This window comes from Desmodus rotundus, chromosome 2 (genome assembly GCF_022682495.2).
Source record: "Desmodus rotundus isolate HL8 chromosome 2, HLdesRot8A.1, whole genome shotgun sequence".
Taxonomy (NCBI): Eukaryota; Metazoa; Chordata; class Mammalia; order Chiroptera; family Phyllostomidae; genus Desmodus; species Desmodus rotundus.
This window is the reverse complement of record NC_071388.1, coordinates 204,048,488-204,066,102: the sequence shown is the minus strand read 5'-3', so window position 1 is coordinate 204,066,102 and position 17,615 is coordinate 204,048,488. Positions and strand designations below refer to the sequence as shown.

Below are 17,615 nucleotides of genomic sequence, written 5' to 3'. Positions count from 1 at the left end.
CACTGATGACATTGCCAGGAAGCAAGATCTCAAATGTTCCAGAGGATGGGGAAAGTAAGGCGCGGCCAGGACCTGAGGCTGCTAACAACACGGTGTGCTCTCCTGAGGGTGGTTATGCGTCCTAGGGGTCTGAAAAAGAGGCCCTTCAGAGATGTGTTACCTACATGCACCAAAACAATGGACAGCACTTGTTTAAGGCAAAGACAAAATTTACTAAGGAAGTTATAGGCCTGAGGTATGACTATTCACCACGACCAGCCCAGTCAGGAATTTACAACCAGACCTCCCTGTGAGGTTACTTTCTGTCACGCTTGTCAGTTTTATTTCAGCATCTCCCATTTTTGTCCTCATTAGCAACCCTTCTCTTTAATCATCAGCTCCTTGCAACATATGCATTTTAAAAATCCTGTTTCCTCCCCACACACACACCTCAGAGCCTGTCTTTGGTTCATACTGAAGGCTACACTCTCTGACTTGTAAGTGTTATACGAACAAAACTCTCTTTTAATTTCTTCTGGAATATTTGTTAACAGTACTGGTGACAAAGGATGGGATTTAAAGCTACCCCGATCTATCTTCACAGGAAAGAACTCACGCATTCAGGTGCCTGCAGAGCCCCATGAGTTCCAACTGTCTTCCTCTGCCAGTGGGAGGCACCTACAGGTTCCTGTATACCAACAGGTTCGATCCCTGGTCAGGGCACATAGCTAGGGTGTGGATTCAATCTCCAGTTGCAGCCCACATGGGAGGCAAATGATCAATATTTCTTTCTCTCTCACTCTCTACACCCCCACTCCCTCTCTCTCTAAAATCAGTAACTATATCCTCGGGTGAGGATTAAAAGAAGAATTATGTACAAATGGTGGGGACAACTAATAACCCTTTAAGAGCTCCCACATTTTTATCTGTTCCTTTTCAGACAGGACCCCTCTCCAGTACGCATCACTTTTCACTTGTCCCTTCTGAACCAATTCATGTGTTAGGAAGAGATTTTCTAGAAATCTACCAAGCTCATATTTCCTTTTTCCTAAAAAGGAAGATAATATTACAGATTTAACCCCCTAAATGATAAAGCAAAATCAGAAAGGAACCCTTTCCAAACCCCCACCTATACCTTCATTTTATCAAGCAATCCTTACCCCATCCTCCAAGATCTGGGTGCAATTCTCCACTGATAAAGGAAATATATTTGGTACCCGCCCCCCATCCACACTCAAACAGATTCTAATAAAGCCAAGCCTAACATTAAACAGCACCCTTAAACCCTAAGGCGCTGTCAGGAATACAGCCTGTAATAGAGGAATTTTTAGCCAGGGGCACACTGTTCCTCGTACCAGTCCCTGTCATACCCTTACCCCCGGCTGGAAGTCTCACTGAGGGGGATGGCAATTTGTTCAAGAACTCCGAGCCACAGTTAGAGCACAGGTACCACATAGTTACACCCTGGCATCCTGTAGGCCTGACCCCCATTCCCTCCTGTTTACTTCCCTCCTGAGACTTGTTTTTTCTCTGCCATAGACCTCAGTATGCCACGTGATTCAGAAAGTCAACATTCATTTGTTTTCACTTGGAAAAACCAACCATATACCTGAACTGTCTTACCCCAGGGGTATACTGAAAGCCCTACTTACTTTTCTCAAATTCTTAAGGCAGATCTCACAAATACTGTATCATCTGCCTACTTCAATACATAAATGACCTGCCTCTCTGCTCTCCCTCTGAACAGGCCTAACAGTCTCCACTTATCACATATTCTAGCTCTAAAGCGACACAAGGTCACTAAAGAGAAGCTTCAATTCTCCCAGCCTTCCGTAACATTGTTAGGGCATCTTCTTACCCCAGAGAGCCTAAACCTTGACCCCTCCCAGATGTGGGGTATATTAGCTTCCCCAAACCCAAAACTAAAGGACAACTTCAAGCGTTCTTGGGACCTGCAGGCTACTGCTATAATTGGCTCCTTACTTTTTCCTCACTCTCCCAGCCCTCATATGAGCTCTCGAAAGCCTCTTCCCCAGACCCCTACAATGGAACGAGGCAGAACATGTTACTATCTAAAAGAACAACTGACACAGGCACCAAGCTAGGACGTCCCAATTATAATCTTCCCTTCTCTCTTTTTGTTCCTAAGAGGCATAGAGACGCAACAGGTGTACTTACTCAGCCCCACGGGTGGAGGACACTGCCGCATGGGACACGACAGCTGCCAGTTAGCCCCCACAGCCCAGGCAGGGCCTGACACCTAGCCTCGAGGCAACAGCCCCCGCTTTAACTCTTATACTCCTGAATAAGTAGATATGCCTATGTCTCAACTCTCAGCTTAAAGTCTTCTATCTTCTGCCACTTTTAATTTCCTGCATTTTAGTAATCCACCAGGATTACTAAAGCCACCAGGGCTAAAACTTCTGTCGATCTTTGGTCTCATTTCTCTCCACCACAGGGCAAGAGGGACCCAAGCAGGGAGCCCATGCCACTCTGACAATTGACAATGGGACTCAAAAAAAAAAAAAAAAAAGGAACATGGTTTCATTAACACCATCACATTTTGTAAAGTTTGATGAAAAGGGGGAAATTAGAACTTATGAGAACTTTAATATCGTAATTTGTGGCCCAACATTTGGACATTTTGTAGTTTAAACTCTCAAGCTACATACAGGCCACCCCTTTGCTCTGTTGAGCTCCAAACTGTCTGCAGGGTAAATGACCTCACTGCGCTGCTTGATGAATTGTACCTCCAAGGGGTTGATAAGCAGTACACCCCATACTGGAACTGGTCTACCAAAAGCCTTTGTTCTGTAACCAAACCAGGAAGTTGATAAAATGCTTAATCATATGTTACCCATTTTTCTTACCACTGAAAGGTCAGTTGCCCCGCCAATCAGAAAATGAATGATGTAAGTTTATAACCTAGGAATCCTTCTCTTTAAGAATCAGCTCCTTGCAACTCACACCCTTCACAAGCCCTGCTCTCCAACCTCACCTCGGGGCACGTCTTCAGTTCATAGTGAGGCCTACATTCTCCGATTTGCAAATCATATGTGAAGAAAACTCTTAATTTCTTCTGGAATTTTTGTTAAAGCCCTAATCCCACAGCCAGTTTACCCTTCCTAATGTGTGGCTCTGTTTTTGTCATCACCCTACTTAAATCTCATGCCACTGCCTCAAAAGGTCCTTCAGCATCTGCTAACATTACTTGTTACTTTCATGTCACTTCACACATTCTTTCACGTCTTATTATTTTGACTGAACACTTCACTTGTTAACTCATGAAACAAAAATATATTGAGCTCCTACATTGGACCAGGTACTATGCTTGGCCCAAAGGAATAAAATGGAAAAAAGAAAAGAAAAAGAGAATCAGAAAACTTCCTCTCATGAAGCTTACAGTCTGTTTACAACTGTTTGATTTGTATAGTCAAACAATTATACAAATTGATGTGTAATTTCAAACTGAAACTTCTACCGTGGATGGGGAGTGTATATGACGCACTAAAGGAATATACTGTAGCAACAGCTTAGAGGACAAAGAGGCAAGTAGGGTGAGAGTAGACTGGAGGGAAAGCACAGGTAACACCATGCTGGAACTTGCAGGGGAGATTAAGAACTTTGGTTTTTTTATCTTACAAACAATGGGGAGGTACTAAGCATTTCAATCAGGAGAGTGACAGGTTCAGATTTATACTTAGACCCCTCTAGCTTCAGGGGAGAAAACATATTCACATATGGAAACTAGGAAAAAGAATGAGTGGGGCCTCCAGTTAGGAGGGTACTTGAGCAGTCCATGTAAAAAGTGATTACATTAAAACCAAGAAATTTTAATCAAGAAATATTTAGGAACCCAAATCAACAACACTTGGTGGCAGGCTGGACTCTAAAGGAGGGGAAAGGATGATCAAGGATATCTGGCTCATACCATCGGACGAATGATTGTGACATTCACTAGAACAGGATTGTTGGAGTGGGGGAGACGGAGAGAGATCATCAGATCAGTACTGGACATGCTGAGTACAAGGTAACTTTGTGACAACAACAGATGATATCAAACAGCCAGTTGGATATACAGTCTGGAGCTCTGAGAACATCTGGGAGAAGGTCAGATCTGGGAGTCCCAGGAGAACACAGAGTAACCGAAGTCATGAACACAGATGAGATCAGCCGAGGGAGAGTGTATGAAATGAAGAAGAGAAGGAGCCGAGGATGGAGACTTGAGGAGCCTCAAAGTTCAGTAGCCAGGGAGAAGAAAGTAAAATGGCAAAGACAAAGAAGGAATGGCCTCAGAAGGGTATACGCATGTAAGAGAAACTTGGGGATGTGTTATCAAGAAAATCAAGGTTTCAAGAAGCCAGTGGAGAATAAAAGTGGTGAAATAAAAAGTTCAGTGTTGATTAGACTCAGCAGCACGGATGTCACAGGGAGTTTGGTGACAGCTGTTTTAGTAAAGCAGTGGGAGTAGCAACCAAGAGGAAAGAAGCTGAGGAATTAATGGGCTAATGAGCAGTCAACTCTTTTGTGACATTTGGCTATGAAGAGGGAGAGGTAACATTAAAAGGCAGAGTTTCCAGTGGTCGCTGTTGCTATTATTTTCATTAAAGGAGAGCCCTGAGTGTGCCCAAATGCTGACAGGAAGGAAGAGTCACGAAGGTGGGGCAGAGGAGAAATGACGGCTTCCACGAGGGGAGGGTGGACATGGGTACATTCTGACTGGTTCTCCCCCAGCTCACACAATTCACTCACCCTCTACTCCAACCTCACACTTAAAATTATACCAGTTAAAGAACAGCTCAAATTTCATGTACTCCCTCTCCGTGAACCTCACTTAATTTCTCTAGCTCTTGGGGTCCCTTCTCTGCAACCCCATGGTGTATTGTTTTCCACATTTGTTTGACCACAAAACCCCTTATAACAGGTTCCACAGAATACACACTGGGAAATGAAAACCCTACTTCCTGTCCAGCTCATGTCCTACCCCTCAGTACCACCTTTCCTAACCAAACCAGAACAAGTACTACTTCCCTCGTAAAGTCCTGAATAATTTCATCGTTTAGCATTAAGTAGTTAAGATCCTAGAATGTGAGCTCCAAGAGTGTGGGGCCTCGTCTGTCTGGTTCACCACTGTATCCCCAGTGCCCAGTAGGCAGGGCACCCAGGAAATGTTTCCTGAATGAAGCAATTAAAACCGATGCTGTTACTCCTCAGCTGTAAATTCTTGAAGAGCAGGAACTATGTCCTATGCCTATGCATACACAGTGCCCTACAAAGCAGACATTGAATAAATTTGATAACATGATGATGATCATGGCCTAATCTCACAATGGAATTTACAAGACAAGACTTGACAGTATACCTTGACACTGATGAAAAAGAATGAAAAACCTCTGTATGTTTCTTAACTCTAATTTTAAAAAATAACAATAGCAGTCCTCAAAATACTAAAACATTTCCCCATATTCCAAAATTTAAGAAAACCCTTCAAAACAATTGAACTATCTTCCCCCGCTTATTAAGATTATTTTATAAATTCATTTAACACTCTAAAATCTCAGTGCCGGGGGTTCGGCTTGGGTGGGGTGGAGGGATGGGGAGAAAAGGCATACAACTGTAATTGAATAACAATAAAAATTTAAAAAATTAAAACATAATAAAATAAAATAAAATCTCAGTGCCTATTATAAAATTCATCTGAATGCTGCAGGTAAATATTTTCACATCTTGATAACGCGCAGGAGCACACCAGTGAAGCAGGAGGCACATTAAGGATACTGTTGGGTGGATCTAGGCATCACCTCCTGCCTAGTACACACAGAATCACCTTAATGCCACGGAAGCATCCGAGGTCCGGTCCAAGCACACCAGACACATGTTCTGCAGTGAGGCAGCACACAAAACCAAAACTCAGAGAGGCCCTCCCAAACGCAGGCTTTGCTACCAAGTTAAGGCCCCAAAATGCTGAGGGGAAAACTGCTTCATTTTTCAACAAATAGCTTCATTTCTAATGTGTGCTTTGCCTAGGATTTATTTTAAATTTACATGTTTCTCTCCCATGTTTTATTACTACAATTAAAGTCATCTACAGAATTACTAAATTGGAACAAATAAGATTACTTCTTATGCTTTAAAGACTTTCACACCAGTTGGTACTTTCAACCCACTGCAATATGCTCTATCTTCTCTTTTTAGGCAGACCTTGGAGACAAATACTAGACACAGCAAGTAAAAGACTCAGGTTAAACACAAGTACCTTTAGAGACAAGAAGGAATCTCTCTTTATCCAATGGTGGGAAGGAAAAGACAGAAACTTGTGCAATGTAAAACAATGGGAAATAAATAAAAACTTCAGTTTTTAATGGAAATAAAGAGTCTAATGAAGCACAGGAAGGCACCCATTGATGTTAGAACTATGCTCGGCTCCAAATGGCAAAAGAAAGTATCTTATTTAAAAAAAGGATTTATTTTCATAACATATGGGCAGTCACATTGAAATATCTGACATGATCAGCAAACTTGGGCAATAACAGGATATACCATGAAGTAATCCAGGGGCGATACTTCAGCAGCACTAAAAAAGCCACTGTAGGAGACACGAGCTATCGTAACATCGATTTCACTGACTCCTAGTCCTTGCTATCAGATAAAGTCTGTCTGGGAGCTTTTCACTTTCTTCTTGGAAAAGTATTGCTACACCAATGCCTACTCTCAGGGCTGTAGCTGAAAACATGTGGTATTTACTACCTTCAGACTCACTTAGCCCCAAGTGAGGTACAGCCAGGCTAAGGACTGCACCCCTGCCTACAACACGAGGTCCCTATAGTGTCTTGCAGAACATTCCCAGGGAAGACATGCGAAGTTACATGGAACAGTTATAATGTCCCATCAAAGTCACAGAGAAAAATTCTAGCATTACTCAGAGCATCTGAAGGAATGTAGGACAGAAATTCTAAGCAGCTAAATGACTAAGACTAAACCCAGGCCACAGATGGAAAGATGGGGGAACTTCAGTGATCCCTGGGCCAACCTGCCAACCCCGGGTCTGGCCTGTCGGCTGAGTGCCCTGTACGGGGCACCCCAGAGAAGTCCTACAAAGAACAACTGGCGGCAGCCTTCCTTTCTGTGGAAGTTATGTTCCACATTCACACCTTTCAACGTAAATGAGTTTGAAAGATGGTGAGTCTAGGGTTTGCAACTTTTTTAAATTCCATGTTTGCCAGATAAAAACTTCTACTACCCACAAGGGCATCACCATGGATTTAACAGTTAATAACTTCAGGTAGACAGTAAGAAGTAAGGCAATCGACGATTAACCAAAATAGTTCCAAAAATATTGAAATGCAACTAAGACAGACCTGTGGCCTTTCTTCCCCTTGCTGCTTCTGAGAGAGAACTCAAAACAGCAACACTGGAATCCCTGCTTCTCGAGGACACAAAACAAACCTGAGGCCCAGAGGCAACAGGGAAATTTCCAGGCCTCTACTTCCTTTCCAGAGCCCCCATTTCCCCATGTTGATTCTGAGCAGAGGAGCAGAGTGTGGGGCACTGGCTCCACCACCAAGTTCAGAACCTTAGGATTACTTTAAAACTTCGCACTGCGAGTGTTCAACTTGCTGCTTATAGATGTACCTTAAACATAAAACCTGTATTCATACAGAGCACGATTCATTAACCCAGAATAAAGAAATCCAAAATGATGATTCTCACAGCAACTGTACTCTTGACAAACCCACATATATGCCCTTTTTTTTTTAAAGATTTTATTTATTTATTTTTAGGGAAAGGGGAAGGGAGAAAGAAACAGAGGGAGACAAACATCAATGTGCGGTTGCTTCTTGGGTGCCCCCTACCCGGGACCTTGCCTGCAACCCAGGCATGCGCCCTGACCAGGAATCAAACCAGCAACCCTTTGGCTCTCAGGCCCACGCTCAACCCACTGAGCCCCACCAGCCAGGGCATATGTCTTCTGTATTACTTCAGATGGTAGTGCCTTCAAAGAAATTTAGAAAGAATAAAGTATGTTTTAATTTCCATATCTAATTACAAAGAACACCTCCCAGACAGATCCGAGATTACAAAACTAACTTCTTCCTGGAATAGTGGAGCACCTCCTTCCAGACAATTAACAAAGACTAGACCAAGCACTGAAGAATGTGCTGGAGGAAACCATCTTTATCTGGCCTGAAGGGCAGACAACTTAACGGGGTTTCCTCTAAATTCTCATTTCCAATTTTCTAAGACTACCAGCTGTTTGATGTGTAAAATGTAATTTCAAATATTACTAAAAAACATTTGCACTGCGATTCCATTTCACAGATTTCAAAAACATGCAAAACTGAACACCTTAAGGATATAAAGTATGTGGTTCAAGTATGAAGAAAATACAAAATTCAGGTTACTCAGAAAGGGGAAGAGGTAGGATTCGGAACGGATCACAGGGAACTTCAATGGCACTGATAACTTTCCCTTAAACTAGGTGTTTGGGTGCAGGAGTATCCACTGCCCTGTTATTCTGCACACCTCACACAGATTTTACATACGTTACTTTGTAACTTCTCAGTATTTAATAAAAGATCACAATTTTAAACCCTGGCTGGTGTGGCTCAGTGGACTGACCACCAGCCTGCAAACCAAAGGGTCACTGGTTCAATTCCCAGTCAGGGCACAGCTGGAGGCATGCAAGAGACAACCACAACCACACATTGATGTTTCTCTCCCTCCCTCTCTCTCTCCCTTCCCCTCTCTCTAGAAATAAATAAAGTCTTTAAAAAGAAAGAAAGGGAGGGAGGGAGGAAAAAAGAAATGAAAGGACTTCGAAGAGCCAAAATCTGGGGAAAAAGCAGCAAAGTTGAAGGACTTACACTATCTGACTTCAAGCCTTCTTAGAAAACCGCAGTAATCGAGTCAGTGTAGTATCGGCATCAACTCAGACAGATCAGTAATGAAGCGGGAAGACAGCCCAGAAACAGCACCGCACACGCAGAAGTGGGCTTTAGCCCAGGCACAAGGTAGTTTAGTGAGTGAGCGCTCTTTTCATCACATGGTTCGGGAACAACTGCACTCATTATGTAAACAAATGAAAGCGATGACATCTGATCAATACTTTACCCTATACATAAAAATTAACTCAAAGTGGATCAAAGATCTAAATGTAAAAAGTGAAACTTCGAGAGCATAGGAGAATATTTTTGTGATACTGACTTAGGCAAAGATTTCTTAAATAAAGCAACAAAAACACAATCCATAAAAGAAAAAATTATCAATTGGTCTTCATCAAAGTTAAGAACCTCTCTCTTCAAAAGACACCATTAAGAGAATGGAAAGAGTGGAAGGAAATATTTGCAAATCTTATGTCTGAAAAATGACTTACATCCAGAATACATAAAGAACTTCTAAAACTCAGTAATATGAAAACACAGAACCCAATTAAAAATTGACAAAAAATTTGAACAGACACTTCACCAAAGTATCTATATGGATAGCAAATATGTTCATGAAAAGATGCTCGGCATCACTAATTGTTGGAGAAATAAATGCAAGTTAAAACCACAGTCAGATACCACTACAAATTAGAATGTCTGGAATTTGAAAGACTGACTATACCAAGAGTGGACAAGGATATGGAGGAACTGGTGGGAATGCAAAATAGTACATCCACTTTGAAAAACTTGGACAGTTTCTTTAGAAGTTACACATACACCTACTGTATGATCTAGCCATTCTATTGCTAGGTGTTGATGTAGCCAAAAGAAATAAAACCATTATGTCCACACGAAAACTGTATACAAGTCTTGCAGTAGCCTTATTTGTTATCAAATCTGGAAACAATATTTCCAGCAACAGGTGAATGTGTTAATAAACTGGTACATCCATACAAAGGAATTCCCCAGAACTAAAAGGGAATCAACTACTAATACACTAAAAACATGATGAATCTAAAAATAATTCATTTGAGTGAAATAAGCACAACTACATAGTGTACAATTCCATTTATATAAAATTCTAGGAAATGAAAATTAATATACAATAAGAGAAATATCAGTGGTTGTCTGGGATGGGGGCCAAGGAGCCAGAATATGAGGAAAGCTTTGGGGGCAATGGGTATGTTCGCCCTCTCGGTCGTGATGATGGTCTCATGAGTCTACATGTCTGTCAAAACTTAACCACTTGTACACCTTAAATATGTACAGTACATCAACTGTAGACCCCCAGTAGGTCATATGTAGTAGGTCAACCATACCTCAATAAATTAGCTTTTAACAAATATGGGCTTAACCAATAGCTAATAATCCTTCATAATACAAATTTGGCCCTAATTCATTCATTTAAAATTATTCTTTGTTAATAATGTGCATTTTGTCATAAAATTCATGGGGCATCCTTACTTCCAAAGTATTAAGACAGACTGATTTGAACTGGCAAAATTCAGTAAATCATAAAGAAAGTAAATGTCTCATAGAAGCAAAAGATCTCTGAAAAATATAAATATTTTTTCTCTAAAAAAACTGAAAATAACTAAGAAAGAACAACAAACTACGTAAACTGTCGATTCTACTTTAGGATGGAACAGAAAGAACAATGCGCTATTATCTCCTTCCTGACAGAGCTGTACTGCGGTGCCCTCATCGATCCTGTTACTGACTGAAGCTGACCACAGCCAAGAGAGACAGGAGCAGCCACCTCCCACGGGGTGAAACGCTTTTTAAATGCGGCAAAGTTGGGCAGGAATGTCTGGGGCTTCTCTCTGAATCCCTCAGTGCCTACAATCACCACAAACCTCTGCTCCCCGCCAAAGCCTAACAGGAGAAACCATCCAGTTTCGTTACAGGAAGCCTACAGAGGAACCTAAAGAACAGAGTTCTTCAATTAGCACTGTATAACTTCCTGCCTCCTCCTGGCTTTGGTACCCAAGCTCTCGAGTATACCAGAGACGCCAACAATTACTTTCCCTCATTTGATAGATTGTTTTAAGCCACAGGGAACAGGTAACTTCCTACTCTATCAGCCTACTCCATTACTTGCCCTTTTCTTTACCATTACTACAGCATTTCCGTTGATGGCCTCCCAACCAGTGGAAATGCTGAAATCAGAACCTGGTGCGGTGTGACGGAAGGAGTGTGGGCTTTGGCATCAGACAGACATGATGGGTCCATACTTCGGTTCTAACACTTCCTGCCTTATGACTCAGCTTTCTCAATAAAGGAGTCAAATCATGTCTCTCATTGGTCAAACATCGGTTATGAAGTGACACAATGTATGTGAATTATTTGACACATACGAGGGGATCCATAAGTAATAATCCCCATAATACCCTGTAATTTTAAATACGGGGGGGGGGGCAGGGGAAAGGTAGGTTTTTTGGACTAACAGTGGACTAAACTTGACCAGTTCTAGCCTCAACGTAAGAGTTAATCACGTAATTGCAACTCTGGGGCACCAAGTTCTTGGGCATCGAGTTCCTGCTGTGGTTCAAATAAAATGCTATCTGAAAAGCCCTCGTTGTCAGATCTGTCTCTGTCAAAGGGCACAAAGGAGCTTTTTGTGCAGCTCCACCACCACACTCAGTCTGATAAGGACAACAAGAATTCTAGCCAAGTCTCCCTGGCATCACCAATAACGGCTGGGCCTCACAGGGGTCCATGGACCCGTTCCAAGCTCACAGTTTGATCTGTACATGTGCTCAGTCATGTTTCAGTGAAAAATGAACTTTACTTCCCATAGCAACAGCCCATATAAAAAAAAATACTTTTTGAAGGTTAAATTTAAGAGGACATTCTAATAGTTAGATTCTATAAGGCTGGTAATACAACATTACAGAAAGGCAAAGTCTGAGATAAATGGGAAAACTACAAATAAAAGTTTACAAATCTTCCTCACATAAGAAAATGCTCTGTTACACTTTTTTGCCTTAAAAATATTGAGCCATGTCAAAATCACCTCCAGTCCAATACCCAAAATCAAACGATCCACAGGCACTGAGATAAGCACTATAAAGAGTGGCACAAATATGATTCTCTCAAAACACTTAGCAGCAATAATGCTCACAAAGCAGCATAAACCCTTACCTCAAAAAATCAGCTAACCTAGAAAGTTTAATGATTTAGGTTTTTCATTTCTGACAGTTTTTTCATTAGATCTTCATCAAAATTTGCAAGGGAATCCAAAATACGTGCCATGGACGAACACATGCAATAAAGAGAGCATCAGGAAATGGTGAGGAAGTCTTAACTCTGATTGCAAAAGTGAAAGAATTATTCAACTGAAGGACTAATGTAAATTTGATTAATATAATCAAGGATCTAAAATCAATGAAGTTCAAATTTTATGCAGGGCCACCTTTTAGGCAATGAATACCCTGAAGACAATCGATTCATTAACAAATACTCCCTCGGCATCTGACATGCCTCAGCATGACGTTACAGAGACAGGAAAGCATGTCTGTGCCTCAGCGTGCTTCTGATCTAACTAAAGGATGGAGCACTAAATGACAGCATGCAAGCAGGCAGAGGCAGAAAAGGCACCACCGAGAGAGGAAAGATTGGAGCCCTAGTCCCAGCCTTGCTCTTCTTACTAAAGATCTGTCCACGAGCCGGTCACTGAAACTTCTACAGGGCTCAATTTTCTCACCTAGAAAATTTCTAAGGCCTCTCCCCCTCTGGGTCTGTTAATCCAAGTTGAAAGACAAGGGAGAGGACGTGGGCCTTAAAGAACTGGAAGGGCCCCAGCCACGTGGCTCAGTTGGTGGGAGCATCATCCCTGCAAGACGTTGCAAGACTGATTCTCGATCAGGACACATGTCTAGGTTGCAGGTTCATCCCTGCTTGGGGCAAGGCAACAATCGATGTTTCTTTCTCTCTTCCTTCCCCTCTCTCTAAAATCAATAAAAATATATCCTCAGGTGATGATTTAAAAAAAAACTGGGAGGATTTGAATTTACTGACAGGAAAAGAAAGGATTTATTCCAGGATTCTGGGGAAGGAACATGGAGGTAAAAAGGAACATACCTGGTAGAATCTCACTTACATGCAATATCTAGCGCAGTCAAAATCATGGAAGGTAAAAAGGGCGGGGGGGGGGGGGGGGGGTTCCAGGAGCTGGAGGAAGGAGAAAGAGGGAGTTGTTCAATAGGTAAAGTTTTCATTTTGCAAGATGACAAAGTCCTAGAGATCTGTTATGCAACAATGAACTACACACTTCAAAATGGTTAAGAGGGTAAATTTAATGTTTTTATTACAATTTTTTTAAAAAAGAGTCACAGAAATCAGTGTCCTAGAGGTCACGCTACTGTACAAAGATTCCATATCAACTACTTTCTAATGTCTAGTCCCAAACCCTAAAATACCTCGTCTCCCAGTTAAAAAAGAGTGAACATGTCTTGCTAGTAGGACAGAGAGGCTTCCCCAGCAACAAGAAAGCTGAGGGAGCACGTGGAAAAAATGAGGAACAAGAAGATAATACAAATAGTAACAAACAGAGGAAATACAAAGCAGGCTATTCACACACAATCTGTGTCATCTCCACCCGTAATCCAGCCTAAATCCGTTAAGTAAAACCATAGGTTTCTCCTTACTCCCATGAGAAACTCCTCCGCCTATTTGAAGGCAGCCCCGCTCCCACCACTCCACTCGCCCTGCTCCTCACACGGAGCTGCACTGTAAGTCCTAGTCCTCCCCATGCACCATGGCTGCGCAGGGTCTCTGCCCTCACTGTTCGCGCTGATGTAACACTCTTCCTTCCCTGTGCATCCTTCAGATTTCAGTCCAAATGTCACTTCTGTGACTTCCCCACCTCAAATAGTTGTCACAGTTGCAGTGTTACATTCATGTGATTATGTGATATCATCTGCTGAGGACAGGACCCTGTGTGCACTCACTCTCCCCCATTTCCAAGGCCAAGGACAGTGCCTACTACCAAGTAAGCACTCAATTTATTGACTAAGTGAATAAATGGGCACTAAACCTGTAAGAAAGCAATAAAACATCACAAGAGGTCTCCTTAAGAGTATACATTCTTCACAAAATGAATCTCTGACGAATACCCAAAACAACTGAGCCTAAAATCCCTATTCAATTCTTTAAAAAGAAAAATAAGTCAATTCAGATGCCTGTACAGGCATACCGTAAAGATATTGCAGTTTCAATTCCAGACAACCATAATAAAGTGAATAACGTAATAAAGTAAGTCATAATCTTTTTGCCAGTGAAGGGTCTTGCCTACCATTTGTAAAAAATGTAACGCTTGTGAAGCATAATAAAACAAAGCAAAATAAAACGAGGTATACCTGTATAAACTTCTCTGGCCCTTCTGTGTCTCTAGGCAAATGCAAAGTGTCCAAGGTGATAGTCTAAACACACACACACCACAGGTAAAGCAGAGCTACTAGTTGCTGAGTCACTTATTTTTGGTATTTCCTGTTACAGAGCCTGCTACATAGAAAGCATTCTGAAAATACCTGTCAAAGGAAGAAGAGAGCAACATTTCACAAGACTAGTAAGTTATGTATGGAACAGTAACTCTACTAAAACTGGGGTGTCATATAAAAATAAGACCAACTGCAGAGTCAGAGGAAAGAATTTCTAAGCAGCAAAGCCCCCCCCACACACTGCTAGTGGCCACATAATATTAGAGCTCAAACACAGAAAAATGCCAGATTTTTACTGAAAGAAATAGATATTACAATCAAGTGGCCTTAGAAATTTAAAAGAATACTACAAATGTCACACGAGACTATTTCCCAAACCCTCAAGAATATAATGAAACTCTTTAGGATTCCCTGTCCTCTCCAATCCATAGAGAAGAGAGAGGAGACAAATATTATCTATACTTTATAGTACCTAAACATATTCCTGAAAACTCCGGCTAATATTGATCTCTGCGCTCACTGATTTTGCATTCAAGCAAACGTTATTTTATTGTTCTCCTAAAACTGAGTATGCGCGGTCTCACTTCTTACATGTATCCTTGCAGGTGCACAGAACTGCAGGTGCTTAATCAATACTTATCGAACTGAAATTAAATTACACTGCTTTTGAATAATGGATTTTGATGTACAAACTCCTGCATTTTATTTCCAAGTAACGCCATTTCCAAAAATTGTTCATATGCCTATCCTGGCTCCCTCATCATTGGATTAAACATAAAGTCTTTCTCCAACAACGTTGCCACTACTTCTAACTCAGTTAAGGGAGGTGTTCATTCAGGCCCTTGTAGTTCCATATAAATTTCATATTGGCGATTTCCGGAAATAAAAAAATAAAACAGCTGGGATTTTGATAAGAGATGGTGTTGAATGTTTCAAATGTAAATCAAGAGATATTAACCACACCTGCCCCTACTTTCTTCAACGCAGCGAATTTCACTTGACAGTTTCCCTAAACCTACTCAGTCCCAGGGAGAGTTCCTTCTGTAGAAATCTGGAAGATACAAAATCTTAACTACTGAATACTAACTGCACATCACTAAAAACTGGAAAGCTAATTCCCCGGGGAAAGATCAGTACAAAATATTCAATGAAATGGGTCTCCAAGATCGACAAAGCAGATTAAGCACATCACTCTGGGAGGCAGCTGGCAAACGTCAAGTAATAAACTTAAGTGGCTGCTGTTCACGGCTCCTGAGACGCCCCATCCCCGCCAGTCCCATGAGAATGCGTCCACAGGTGACCCGAGCCTCGGCAAGCAGCCTCTCTACAGCAACCAGCTTTGCGTCCCCGCGCTCCACACCGGGCCACGAGGGAGGGCCCGCAGCGAAGAGCCGGGGCTGGGAGGCCGGGTCTGCCTGGAGCCGGGGCGGGGGGGCGTGAGATGGGCTGGGGCGATGCCAGCACTGAGAGAAACGCCAGAGGCGGAGGGCGCTCGCCCGGAGCCGCCGCAGGTGCCCCACGAAGGCCTGCGGAGGTTCCACGAGCCGGAACCCGGTTGGCCCTGGAAAGGGGTCAAGGTGGGGATGACCGGGCGGGGGCGGGGGGCCTCACCGTAGCTCCCGGGAGGCGCCGCCGCGGTCCCGCAGTTGCTAAGGAGAATGCTCTTCCGGGTCACGGCCGCAGCGCTATTGAGAGCAACGGTGGCCGGAAGGGACCAAGAGCGTTGCGCGCGGCATGTGCGCTGCAGAGGCGGTGGTCGGCTGTGGTTCCGCTGCAGCGTGAGCGAAAGGGCCGGGCGGGGATCTACCGTAGCTTCTCCGGTCTCGCCTCGCGGGGGCGACTGGCTGAAGCCGGTGGCTCCAGCTAGACGGGCTCTGAGACGCCCGCCTTCCCGTCCCCGGGGCCAGCCGTGGGCGGGCGCGCTCCCGCCGGTTCCTGAATCCCACCCCCATCGACACACACACCCCGGGCCCTCCGAAGTGCTACACCCGGCCAACTCTCAACCCCGGCGGACGCCGCTAGCCTTACGGCGTCTCGCCTGGCTTCTAGTCCTCGAGTGTAGCAACGCCGGCCTTTTCCTGTGACAGGATTTTACTCAAGGACACCTGCTCAGAGCTAGCTAGGTGCAGGGCTGGCACTGGAGATTCAGGGGGGCAATCTAGACGTGGTCCCTGCCCATGAATGCCAGGCTGGTGGGAGGGCAGGCAGTATCCTGAGTACTGGGATGAGCCGAGTGAAGGAAGCCACCAGAGCCTGCCCAATACCCAAGAGGAGAGTGGAATACCAGGGTTATCACACCCTGTTTGTTTACGAAGTGAGCCATCTCTTGCCTCCAGAGATCCTTCTTAGCCTTCAGGGGCCAAGGTGTTGTGAACTCCAAGCCTTCCGGGCAGTTTAGGGGTTACAGACAGCTGTAGCTGCCCCAGAGCTTCCCAGTTCCAGCCCAGCCCTAATTCCTAACCACTGTCAACCACTTGGCCTTTTCCTATCCTGACATCCACCCAGTCCCAAAGGCAGACCCCCGAAAGCCGTTCTTGACACCTCCACTTTCCCTCATCACCTCCCCCTCTCTCTAACGGCCCAGTCCAAGAACAAGTCCTGTAGATGGTCTTGTTCTTCCCACCCAATTCCACTGCCACCAATTACAGTGAAAAGAATACATAATCAAGCAACTCAGGATCAATAAAAAGTGTTGCAACCTCACAGATGTAGCAAGGTGATAAAGGCAGTCCCTGTGTTTGTGTGCGTTTGTGGGAAAACAGTGTAATAACCAAATACCATAAGAACTTCAGTAGGTGCCCCAGTTGGTGTGGCTCAGTGGATCGAGTGCTGGCCTGTGAACAAAGGGTCGCTGGTTCAATTCCCAGTGAGAGCACATACCTGGGTTGCAGCCAGGTCCCCAATTGGGGAAGAAGGAGAGGCAACCACACATTGATGTTTCTCTTCCACTCTGTCTCTCTCCCTTCCCCTCTCTCTAAAAATAAATAAGTAAAATCTTTTTTAAGAAAAAAGAACTTTAGGAGGTAAGATGGAATAAATTCATTAAAAAACAATATGTTTTGATTACCTTTCACATGCTAATTTCACCTTGAAGAAAGATAATAAAAGATCATGAAAGAAATAGGTTAAAGAAAGACTAAGGTAGAATGAACATATTCCAAGAACCAAAAGTGAAGGTGTGTTTGCTGGCCTGGGCCTGGGACTTTGGAAGGATGCACTAAAGTGCCATGAGCCCTGAGACCCGTGTTTACCAGCGCAGGCTGGTAGTGCT

General features: G+C 43.3%; 1 protein-coding gene across 5 annotated transcripts in view; it reads right to left on the bottom strand.

Moving 5' to 3' along the window:
* DIS3L2 (DIS3 like 3'-5' exoribonuclease 2) overlaps positions 1 to 16,027 on the bottom strand; it is a 280,596-nt gene extending 264,569 nt beyond the window's left edge. For 2 of the 5 annotated variants that reach the window (XM_024564295.4, XM_045198027.3), the window contains exon 1: positions 13,006 to 13,052. In XM_024564295.4, coding sequence (XP_024420063.2) covers positions 13,006 to 13,033 — 28 coding nt within the window. In that variant the 5' untranslated portion in view covers positions 13,034 to 13,052. Of the gene's footprint in view, positions 1 to 12,986; positions 13,053 to 14,263; positions 14,435 to 15,955 lie in introns of those variants that run through there. The other 3 variants (XM_053919207.2, XM_053919206.2, XM_045198026.3) reach the window with 3 other exon arrangements.
* Positions 16,028 to 17,615: the final 1,588 nt, after the last annotated feature.